Source organism: Onychostoma macrolepis, chromosome 06 (genome assembly GCF_012432095.1).
Source record: "Onychostoma macrolepis isolate SWU-2019 chromosome 06, ASM1243209v1, whole genome shotgun sequence".
NCBI classification, from domain to species: domain Eukaryota; kingdom Metazoa; phylum Chordata; class Actinopteri; order Cypriniformes; family Cyprinidae; genus Onychostoma; species Onychostoma macrolepis.
Genome location: NC_081160.1, coordinates 32865273 through 32877719, shown reverse-complemented (window position 1 = coordinate 32877719; position 12447 = coordinate 32865273). Strand labels below are relative to the sequence as shown.

Here is a 12447-nt window from a genome sequence, read left to right as displayed (position 1 = left end):
TGAATGCTGTTACTGTAATTTTATAGTCTACAGTAGCACACTGACAGTAGTGAAATATTCATTTAGTGTCCGAAATCTGACTAATGCAAGTGCACTTCAACTACAAATGTGTTATGAAAATGTAAAAAAAAAAAAAACACTAAACACACTAAAATGGGTTACATTTTTTTATCACTTTTGAAAAATATATTTATTTATTTATTGTTTGTTTGTTTGATATTATTGATGTCCATTTATAATCTGCAGTAGCACACTGACAGTAGTGAAATATTAATTTTCATTTTAATTTAGTGTCTGAAATCCGACTAATGCAACTGCAACTACAAATATTTTATGATGTAAAAAAACAATTAAGCATTAAAATGGGTCATATTTTTATCTTTAAAAAAAAAAAAAATATATATATATATATATATATATATATATTAAATATATATACAGTGCTGCTTGAATGTTTGTGAACCCCTTTAACAAAATAAGAGAGATCATACAAAATGCATGTTGTTTTTTTTTAGTACTGTCCTGACTCCTGAGTAAGATATTTTTACATAAAAGATGTTTACATTTAGTCCACAAGACAAATAAATAGCTGAAATTATTAAATAACCCCCTTCAAAAGTTTGTGAACCCTTGGTTCTTAATACTGTGTGTGGTCTCCTGGATGATCTACGACTGTTTTTTTGTTTTGTGATGGTTGTTCATGAGTCCCTTGTTAGTTCTGAACAGTTAAACTGAGCTCTGTTCTTCAGAAAAATCCTCCATGTCCTGCAGAATCTTCAGTTTTCCAGCATCGTTTGCATATTTGAACCCTTTCCAGCAGCGACTGTATGATTTTGAGATCCATCTTTTCACACTGAGGACAATTGAGGGACTCAAACACAACTATTACAAAAGGTTCAAACATTCACTGATGCTCCAGAAGGAAACACGATTCATTAAGAGCTGGGGGGTGAAAACTTTTGAACAGGATGAAGATGTCCAAATTTTTATTATTTTGTAGAAATATATTTTTTTATATTATATAAATATAAAAGACAAATTAAGTACAATTCACCTTGATCTTCAAATGCAAAAAGTTTTCACCCCCCGGCTACTAAATAAAAAATAACATGAATTTTGTATGATCCCTCTTATTTTGTTAAAACTATTCACATTTTCACAGATTCTGCAAGGGGTTCACAAACTTTCAAGCAGCACTGTATATTTAGTTATTTATTTAGATGTTTATTTAGTTAGTTAAAATATATTATTAATTTATTTATTTATTGTTTAATATCATTGATTGAATTTTTTGCATGAAAAAAACAATATAATTTTTATATATTAATTTTAATTACTTCTCTCTTATGTTTTTATGTTTATGTCAAGTGTTTGGTAAGTATAATTAGTTACATGCAGAACTATTTAATTGATGTAAACATGGTAAAATATTTGTGTGTGTGTGTATATATATATATATATATATATATATATATATAGCATGTAATACATGACAAATGTTTATATTATTACAGTTTTGTCACCATTGTTCAAGTGATAAAACTGAAGTTTACAAATACCAAACAGAGTATTTATGTGAAATGATTTTCAGAAATGTAAGGAATTAATATCTCAGAGATCTGTGAGTCATTTAAGCATCAGTGTTTGTTACAGTGAGAGACCGTGATGTTCGGCTCGGGTCCAGTCACACTGAACACTGAACAGACTCTCACACACACACACACACGTCCTTACAGATGATTTACACATGCGTATAAACACTAAGTATGACTTTATCGCAGTGCAATGAATGAGTTCTGACCCAAAAGGACCACACAACGAGCACGTTCGCACGCGCAGACACTGCCGGATCTTCATCAGTCGCACCACTTTCCTTCAGCGCTTTTTAATCATTTCATCAACTGCTGTTGACTTATTCATTGCTTTTATCAAACCGGACAAACTTCTGCTTCTAAAATGTTTTTGTGCTTTTTCCTTTACTATAAATGCCACTTGATATTTTGTATCTAATGAGTGAAATTCTCACACTCTGTGTACGCATATTTTTGTAATTTTATAATAATCAGTATTGTGGGTCTGTGTAAATGGCTCATGTGTTTGTGTTGTTGTAGTTGTCAGTTGTCAGTAGTCGTGTGTGTATATGATGATCGGCTGGTCTCCTGTGGAGTTTCTTCAGTCATGAAGTTCTGCTGGATTCCTGGTGTTCATGTTTCCAGTAACTGCTGTGATTGCTGCGTGTTTGTTTACAGTAAGAGTTCACAGCCGTTTAAAAACTAGATTGACATTTCCTCAAGATGAAAGTGATGCTTGCATGTGGAAAACTCGTTGCCATGATGTGTTGTGGGTGGTTGCCAAGGTGTTGCTATGCAACTGTGAGTGGTTGCCAGGGTTAGCTATGAAGTTGTGGGTGGTTGCCAGGGTGTTATTATGAAGCTGTGGGTGGTTGCCAAGGTGTTGCTAAGCAGAGGTGGGTGGTTGACTTGCCAGGGTGTTGCCATGCAACTGTGAGTGGTTGCCAAGGTGTTGCTATGTAGCTGTGAGTGGTTGTCAGGCTGTTTGTATGCAGCAGTAGGCCTAGTTGGTGTTGCTATGCAGCTATGAGCGGTAGCTAAGGTGTTGCTATGAAGCTGTGGGTGGTTGCCAGGCTGTTTCTATGCAGCTGTGGGTGGTTGACCTGCCAGGGTGTTGCTATGCAGCTATGGGTGGGTGCTAAGGTGTTGCTATGCAACTGTAAGTGGTTGCCAGGGTGTTGCTATGCAACTGTGAGTGGTTGCAAAGCTGATGCTATGTAGCTGTGAGTGGTTGCCAGGGTGCTGCTATGAAGTTGTGGGTTGTTGCCTAGGTGTTGCTATGCAATTGAGAGTGGTTGCCAAGGTGTTGCTATGTAGCTGTGAGTGGTTGTCAGGCTGTTTGTATGCAGCAGTAGGCCTAGTTGGTGTTGCTATGCAGCTATGAGTGGTAGCTAAGCTGTTGCTATGAAGCTGTGGGTGGTTGCCAGGCTGTTTCTATGCAGCTGTGGGTGGTTGACCTGCCAGGGTGTTGCTATGCAGCTATGGGTGGGTGCCAAGGTGTTGCTATGCAACTGTAAGTGGTTGCCAGGGTGTTGCTATGCAACGGTGAGTGGTTGCAATGCTGTTGCTATGTAGCTGTGAGTGGTTGCCAGGGTGCTGCTATGAAGTTATGGGTTGTTGCCTAGGTGTTGCTATGCAATTGAGAGTGGTTGCCAAGGTTTAGCTAGGGCTGGGCGATATAGCCAAGAATTAAAATCTCAATATTTTAATTAATTTTTTTTCTTCTTCAGAATGTTTGACCGACTATCGATTTTATTATGATTTTTAACTAGTCAACTTCAAAAAATTTAACTACAACATGATTCAAGAAACTTTTTCTTTATTAACCCTCGAGTTAAAGAAAATTCTATTCCAAGTGCACCACACATGAAGTTGTCAACATGATGTAAATCACTTGAGAAAAGGTGCATGAACTACAACTACATCTTGTACAAACTTGTCTTATACATATATGTCCAGAAATAATACGAGGAAAATGCTCTAAAAAAATCTCAAATGTCAAGGTAATTCAAATTCAGAATGACTGAAGGTATAACACCAGTAGACTATTATTAACTATAAATGTTCTGTAGAAATAACAGCAGCTTTCAGCCTGTCACCATGATGCAAACATGAAATATCAGACATAGAGTAGTAGTTACAGTTTTTTATTCGCTTGCGCTGCTTTTCCATTGTTTTTTCTATGTAAACATGGACGTATTTGACTGCTGCGCTCGTGTCTCTTGCATGAAACAGCTTTCTAAAAACACGGCGCTCAAGTTAAAAGAAGTTCACTCCCATCTTCTTGCATTTTTTCCTGTTCCACTGCCTGCGTCGCATCTTTATCAACACAAAAGCGCATTCTGTGTGAGTGGCACCCCGCAATATAAGCGCGTAACACGTGAGCGGTTAATCACGTGCGCTGACATGCGGTTGGATCGTTCTTTTCTCTTTGCTGTTATCATTGCCATATTGACAAAGTGTCTAATTCTAACGTTTGGTAATATTTCTATTGGTGGAGAGGAGACAGAGTGATGAAGCCAATCGGCAGATATGGGGATGATTAGGAGGCCATGATGGTCAGATGCCAATGGGCAAATTTGGCCAGGATGCCAAGGTCACATCTCTACTCTTTTCGAAAGACATCCTGGGATTTTAAAAGACCACAGAGAGTCAGGACCTTGGTTTAACAACTCATCCGAAGGACGGTGCTTGTTTACAGTACAGTGTCCCCATCACTATACTGAGGCATTAGGACCCACACAGACCACAGGGTGAGCGCCCCCTACTGGTCTCACTAGCACCTCTTCCAGCAGAAACCTAGTTTTCCCAGGAGGTCTCCCATCCAGGTACTGACCAGCTCAACCCTGCTTAGCTTCAGTGAGTGACCAGTCTTGGGCTGCAGGGTGATATGGCTGCTGGCCGTATGCAGCTGTGGGTGGTTAATTGACTTGCCAGGGTGTTGCTATGCAGCTATGGGAAGTTGCCATGGTGTTGCTATGCAGCTGAGTGGTTGCCAGTGTGTTGCTATGCAGCTATTGGTAGTTGCCATGGTGTTGCTATGCAGCTATGAGTGGTTGCCAGGGTGTTGCTATGCAGATTTCGGTGGTTGCAATAATGACTCAGCTGTCTTGTTTTCCAGAACAAATATCTAAACATTCTCAAATCAAGATGCATTACTGGAGCTGCAAAGTGACAAGAGATATTAAGTCTTGTTTTCTGAAAAAAAAAAAAAAAAATCAGAGGGAAAACAATATTATTTATAATAGATTAATATTGATAATATTATTTTTCGCACAAACAAAACAAAAATACCAATTAGTCGTTTTTGCAGCTCAGGTGTTCTGGGTGGTTGCCAGGGTGTTACTGTGCAGTTGCTAGGGTGTTATGGGTGGGCTAGTATTAGCCATGTTGACTTTACCAGCGCTGGAAAACTCAGACACACACACACACACCAGTAGGGCCGCTCACAGCGATTATGGATATTTTGTCTATTTCACACATAATTCTTGTGGTCACAGGAAATCTGCTGCTATTACGAGGCTTTAGAGATGCTATTCTGGGGCAGATTGGTCATAGAGGAAGAGAGAGAGAGAGTGTGTGTGTGTGTGTGAAGGTAAGCAAGCACAAGTGTGTTCAGCAGCTGCGAGTCTGTTGGTGAAGCCGCTTTACTTCTTCACCCAGAAGAAAAGACGAGCTGATTTTGGGTACAGTCATGTGTAAATGAGGAGAGGGAGAGCAGATGGAGGTGTGAGGTTTGGGGAAACCACAGGTATGGACGTCACAGGAGAGAAAGAGAGGTTGGAAAAAGAAGACGCCCTTTTCACTGAAGCTTCCTTTAAACAGTTTATGGTTCCCATGACGACAGTGGAGCGATTTAATTCCAAAAGAATCTTTCTTGCAACATTCGTTGCAACAGTCTGGAATTCATGTACTTAAATAATGCTTTTGTGAGTTATTAACTCACTTAAGCCACATATTTCAACTTTCTGTCTTTCTCAGGTCAAATCAACTCACTTTTATTATTTATCTAGCGATTTATACCATACAGATTATTTCAAAGCAGCTTCACAAAAATAAACAGTAAAATGAGTGTTATAAAATTCATCAGTTATGAAATGACTTCAGCTCAATGTTGATTTAATTCAGTTCAATATAAATGTTGAATATTGTTGAAATACAATTATAGTTTTTATTAATATTTTGGATCAGTTTTCATATATTCCATTTTAATTTTAATTTTAATTAAAATGTTTATAATTGTTGTTTTTAGTCATTTGTAGATTTTTTGTCTCTCTCTCTCTATATATATATATTTATTTATTTTATTCATTTTCAGTTTTAGTTATTTTAGTACATCAAGTTAAACAACATTTAAAATATGTAAAAAATGTATGTAAAATTATGTTGTTGGCAAAGAGCTGAAGTAAGTTTTTAATATTGTATTACAGTTCGTTTACTTTGAAAGTAAAAAAAAAAAAGTAGTTTTTCCATTTTTTCCATAACTTTTTCCATTGTCCTTGATGTTATTTTATTTGAAGTAACAATGGTTTTAATTTGAGTTTCATTTTTAGTTATCTATAATAACCCTGTTGTGAACAGGCTCAAAAGCTAAATAAATCAGACTGATTATTTGCATTTTAATGAGCTGGTGTTTGAGTTAACTAGCTGTAGGGTTAGTAAACGGGTTGTTGTGGCTCCGAGGGAATAACCGAGTGAAGAATTCGTCGAGGGGCGTTTGAGTCGGGTTATGAAAACAAAGCCAGAGCTGGAAAACAAAGTTTACCATTGAAGAAAAACAACGATATTGAGAGAGACGGAGGGGAAGAAATGGAGGTGGAATCTGGCTGTGGTTGGTCCGATCCCAAACCCGGCCCATTCCTCTCGTTTTGGGCCACATCAGGAACGGCTGGCTACATTAGAGCTGCCATTATCCTTTCCAAGTCATAACAGCCAGAACACCCACCTCGACAGAGAGGAGGAGGATCCGCAGGGAGAGAGAGAGAGAGAGAGAGAGGGGGATGGGAGGAGAGCGAGCGAGACCAGCAGCCAACAGAGAGAGAGAGAGAGAGAGAGGAAAGCTGTTGCAGATGAGGGCGTGCGAGACTCTAACAACTTTTACACCCTTTTACAGTCTGTCTGCTGAAAGACGCCAACAGATTTTACACTCGACATCACAGAAAAGATGCACCACCAAAACCAGCAATCAGTCTGTATTTACCAGAGCTGTATTTATTTAATCAGAAATACAGTAAAAATTGTGAAATATTATTGTAATTTAAAACAGCTGTTTTCTATGTGAATATGTGTTAAACTGTAATTTATTTCTGTGATGCGCAGCTGTATTTTCAGCATCATTACTGCAGTCTTCAGTGTCACGTGATCTTCAGAAATCATTCTAATATGCTGATTTGCTGCTCGAAAAACATTTCTGATTATTATCAATGTCGAAAACAGTTGTGCTGCACAATATTTTTGTGGAAACTGAGATACATTTATTTTTCAGGATCCACAGATGAATAGAAAGTCCAAAAGAACAGCATTTATTTGAAATAGAAATCTTTTGGAACTTTATAAATGTGTTTACTGACACTTTTGATCGATTTAATGCAGCTTCGATGAACTGAAGTATTAATTTCTTTACTGCCTCAAACTCAATCTGAGTTTTGTCCTAAACAGCAACAAATGATGAGAGAGTTTTGTCAGTTGTTTGGTTTTTGTTCTGTGTAGCCCCGCCCACCGTGAAATCTCATTGGTCTAAAATCCCACTCCAAACACTGTGTCACTCTGACATGAAGCCTGCTTGTTGCTGGAAACATGCAGCATCATGTTTGGTTAGTACAGCTTGTTGGACAGGGTTTCTCTACCAGTTTTTTGGGTTTTTTTATATTTGTAGAATATATATGTATAAAATAGCCGTCCTGTAGCTCAAAAAGAAGAGCACTTCTCTAGCAACACCAAGATCATGGGTTCAATTCCTAGAGAATGCATGAAAGATATCGCTTTGGATAAATGCATCTGCCAAATGCATAAATTTAAAATGTAAATAGAATAAAATTAAAATAATTTTAAAACAAATTGTTAAAATATGTTAAAAAATTATATATATATATATATATATATATATATACATAATTAAAAAATAAATTAAAAATATTTTACCTGTTTGACAGGTTATTTTTTAGCTGACTGATGGGGACATTTTTGTCCCCATCATGCCTGTGTTTCCCCTGTGAGTTCTGACAGGTGTGTGTCCATATGTGCTGTGTGTGTGTGTGTGTGTGTGTGTGTAGACCTCCCTCATGGTATTTATTGGGTCGGGCAGCTGTGGCTTCATACAAGATCTCTATTTAGCGCCTGAAACTCATTAGCACACGTTACCAGATATACACCTACACACACACACACACACACACACACACACACATATGCTTGCATGACAGTGTGTGTATTGCATATCCATGTAGGTGTCTAGAAAAATGTTCTTTACTTAAAGTGCTATGTTGGTACTCAAATCATGTTGTTTTAATATGCTCCTACTGACTTTAAAGAAAGGTGCAAGATGAAAACACACAGTATTATGAAGCTCAGTATGCATAAGCTGTGCTGTGTGTGTTTTATCAGCTCTAACGCTGTTGTGTGTGTGTGTGTGTGTGTGTTCCTGCAGAGGTCTGTGGCTGTAGCGGGTGTGTTCGTCTCAATGCCAGTGGATATGCAGCCGCACCAAGGGCTGTACCACTACAACAACACCGCCAACCAGCCGAGCCGAGGGTACGATCACTCACATTACCCACAATCCCTCACTAAAACACATCTGATTCATATCAGCCGACCTCCACATGAACGCACAGGTAGAGCAAAAGCAAACACAAACCAACCAACAAACAAACAAAACCGGTTCAGTGTGAAGCGCGTGTGTTTATAGTTAGATAATACATGTTGTATAGATTAATGCTGATTCTGTAACAAAAATAATGGAATTATGCACAGGGTTCCCAAAACTAGGTTTTGTGAGGAACCGCACGGTTTGTAAGTTGATGAAAAGTTAACAATCAGTTCAATCAAAAGATATCAACTTTGCGTGAATAATTTTAAGACAAAAGCAATTAAATTTATTTAAATAAATATAATAATATTTATTTATTTTAGAACAAAATATTTATGAATAAATAATTGATATTTATTTTAAATATAAATTATATTAATATAATATTTAATGATATTAATATTAATATTTTTAATTATACAAATATAATTAATAATTATATTAATATAATATTAAAATATAATAATATATTAAATATATTATTTGTTGTTTAATGTGGTCATTAACCAATGTCAGAGAACATATGAATGCGTTGTTAAATTATTGAAATATTAACTCAAAATCTCAGGTGTACTTCAAATAAAAGTTTTGGGTTCAGATAACAAAAACATTTGGGAATCCATGGGTTAAGATATTGAATAATGTCTCAGTAAGTGAACAAAAAAATTGTTTTGGCTCAAAATTAAATGAGCCAATCAGGAAAAATGTTTTTTTTAAGGAACTACAACACAATTCCTTATTGTTTTATTAATATTTATTAATTATTTAGAGTTATTTATGGCTGGTATTTTTTAAGGTAATTGTCAAGTTAAATAATTTGGCTCATTCTCACTGACTCATGATTATTTTATAACTTTACTAGTAACTGCTGTGCAATCTCAATAATTATAGTTTGACCTTTGCAGTTTTTTAAGCAAAGAAATATATTAGAATGATTTTATCTGGTAGTTTTCTAACCGTCTAACCATCATGCTTGGGTTCATTCTGGCTCTTTTGAGGTTAATGCTGGTTATTAATGATGAGGTCAGATCCAGTCTCTCGCTCCTCCTCCTCCTCCTGCTAAATGCCACCCATGTTGAGCCGGCTTCAGACACTCGCTCTCTCTCTCTCTGAGTTTCTCTGTGTCTCTCGGCCGTTTTCTCTCTCACAGCTGCTTATTACTGGTCAGAGAGCAGAAACTCTCCGCATGACTGACCAAACCAGACTCAGGTTTCCTCAGAGAGACAGAATTGAATTTTAGAATAACTTTATTCAGTCGTGTCAACCAAAAAACAGTCAGATCTTAATGGAACAGTCCTTACAAAAATATCAAGCAATGTCTACAAAAGTTGCCTACAGTATACTAAAGTTTTACGAAGGAAAACCTTTCTAAACGACCCAAAAACTTCTTAAAAATGTTGTTTTCAAGCACAAAACGTTCTTAAAACAATATAAATTCACTTGCGAAACGACTGCTTGGGTTTTCACTTGGATATACAATGAAACAGATCTCATTTTAAAGGTAAATTCTCTGAAAACAGTAATAAATATATTTGAAATAAGTCTAAATGTTAATATTTATCTCTTAATTGCTTTTGCTTATCAGATCGTCTTCTTTTAGGAATGTTTAAGAAAACAAGGCAAAGATGCTCATTGAACATGATCTTTTCCAGAGAGAGAGAGAGAGAGAGAGAGAGAAAACAGAGACACATTTGCAAAAGAGAGAACAACAGATCCACAGCAGTGTGAACAGAGAGAGAGAGAGAGGCAGAAAACAAGGAGAAAGAGAGAGAGAGAGAGAGAGCGAGCTGTGCTGGATTAGTGTGAGGAGATTAAAGCACTGGAACACACACACACACACACACACACACACACACACAGCATTCAGAGTAATTACAGAGACCACCGTCACTGAACACCACTCTGCATCACATCACCACAGACAGACAGACAGACAGACAGACAGACAGACAGACAGACAGACAGACAGAAGAGATGGGAAAGACTGATCAATATGGGAAGGTAGAGAAAGAGGAAAGTGGAGGAATGTTGGGGATTCCCAATGATGTGTTTCTAGTCTTTCCTTAGAGGTACTCTGAAGAAAAGCTGAAGGAAGTGGCGCCTCTTAGTGGCCGTATGGAGGAATCACAATAAACCCTCACTAATGTTCTCCACTTTATTTAGTAGCAAGTCAATTATCTTTAGTACTTGTGCTTGTACACTCTCAGAAATAAAGGTACAAAAGCTGTCACTGGTGCGGTACCTTTTCAAAAGGTCCACTTTTGTACCTATTAAGTTCAAATATGTACACTTTAAGTACTAATATGTATCCTTAAGGTACCAAAATGGACCTTTTAGGTACAAACATGTACCTTTTGTAAAGGTACCGCCCCAGTGACAGCTTTTGTACCTTTATTTCTGAGAGTGTATAGTGACACTCAAATATATTATGTATGGATGTATATGCCTGCTATATTATATTATATTATATATCGATTATATTACAATAATTTATTTATATTATACATGTTCTAATTAAAGCATATACATACTTATACTTTTTAATTTAAAAGAGATGGAGATATAGATGTTTTTATAAAGTATATATTGTATCATCTATATATGTATGTATTAGACCTATTTCTATAGGTCTAATTTCTTCTGTAGATGTGTGTATTTAAAAAAACTACATATATAATTAATTTTATACTTTTTAGATGTACTTTAATTTAGATGTAATTTAAGTATATATGAATTAAGCATACTTATAACTTTATATACTGTGACTGTAACTTTATATAATATAAAATACACATGTATATATTATTTACATATATATAAGTTTAATAATTAAATTAATTATTCAATATTGATTATTCAATAATTAATTTAGTGTAAGTAAAATAATAATTTATTATATATATAATTATTATTATTTAATTTTATTAATATATTTTATTTTGTATATATAACAATTAATTGAAGTATGTGTGTATGTATCATTTTTTTAAAATTATTTTCTGTATAATAATTAATAGTGCATGTGTCTGTGTGTGCAGACTGGCTCCGTCAGTGCGATCGCCCTACAGCGAGGTGTTACCCCACAGCAGAGAGATGTTTAACCCCTCCATGACCCCAGGAGCCTGTATGGACCCCTACATGCGGCCGCCGCACGGCATGATGGGACACCGCGGGATGCCTCCGCCAGAGAGTGAGTGCTCGTCATTATCATTCACTCATCAGACGCAAATGAGGATTCTCACATTAACTGCCAGTCTGAGGAAATAAAGTGTGTGTTAAAAGCATTAACGGTGTTGTTGTTGTTGTTTTAGGTGTCAGCGGCGCCCCCTACTGTAACCAGAGCATGATGGGATCTCATCACAACTTCATGCATAACCAGCCGGGATCTGAACACATGGGATCAGGAGACGGTGAGATGACACCCTACACAGTCGACTTCAACATGAAGCATTTCTAAAACATGACAACTTTATTTTAGGAGAAAAAACCCTACATTTGATTATTCTCGATTAATGTTCATTTATAAGTATACTATTTTTCATTGTTAATTCATGTCTGTTCATAATACATCAATTATGATTTTAGGTTGATATTTTAATAATTTAACAACACATTTGCTTTCGCGTGATTCTCTAATGTGGGTTAATGGTCACCTGACATGCAGGTAAATAATAAAATATTTAATAAAATAATTTTTTTTTTAGTCTATTTTAATTTTAATTTTAATATATTTATTTATTTAGATTATTAGTTTTTCATCAGCTCACATGATTTATTAATGTTTATTTATTTAATTAATTTTTTTTTTATTGTTAGCTATTAATCAACTCACAATTCCAATTGTATCCAATTGGTTGATTTTAGTTGTTTTTATTTATTTTTTTAATTTTACTTTTTTATGGTTAATTTATCCAAACTAAAATTTGAAAAATGGAAGAATTTCATTTTGGTTGTCTATTCATTTTAATTTTATATTTATATGATTTAATTAATGATTAGTTTTTCATAAACTCACAAACCCCGATTGGAAAACCCTTATCTAAATGTTTAGGGTATTATAAATATTCTAAA

At 35.7% G+C, this 12447-nt stretch overlaps 1 protein-coding gene across 3 annotated transcripts in view; it reads left to right on the top strand.

Moving 5' to 3' along the window:
• gli1 (GLI family zinc finger 1) overlaps nucleotides 1-12447 on the top strand; it is a 71590-nt gene that overhangs the window by 39808 nt on the left and 19335 nt on the right. For 2 of the 3 annotated variants that reach the window (XM_058779239.1, XM_058779240.1), the window contains exons 2-4: nucleotides 8218-8321; nucleotides 11415-11566; nucleotides 11688-11786. In XM_058779239.1, coding sequence (XP_058635222.1) covers nucleotides 8218-8321; nucleotides 11415-11566; nucleotides 11688-11786 — 355 coding nt within the window. Of the gene's footprint in view, nucleotides 1-8217; nucleotides 8322-8363; nucleotides 8402-11414; nucleotides 11567-11687; nucleotides 11787-12447 lie in introns of those variants that run through there. The other variant, XM_058779241.1, reaches the window with a different exon arrangement.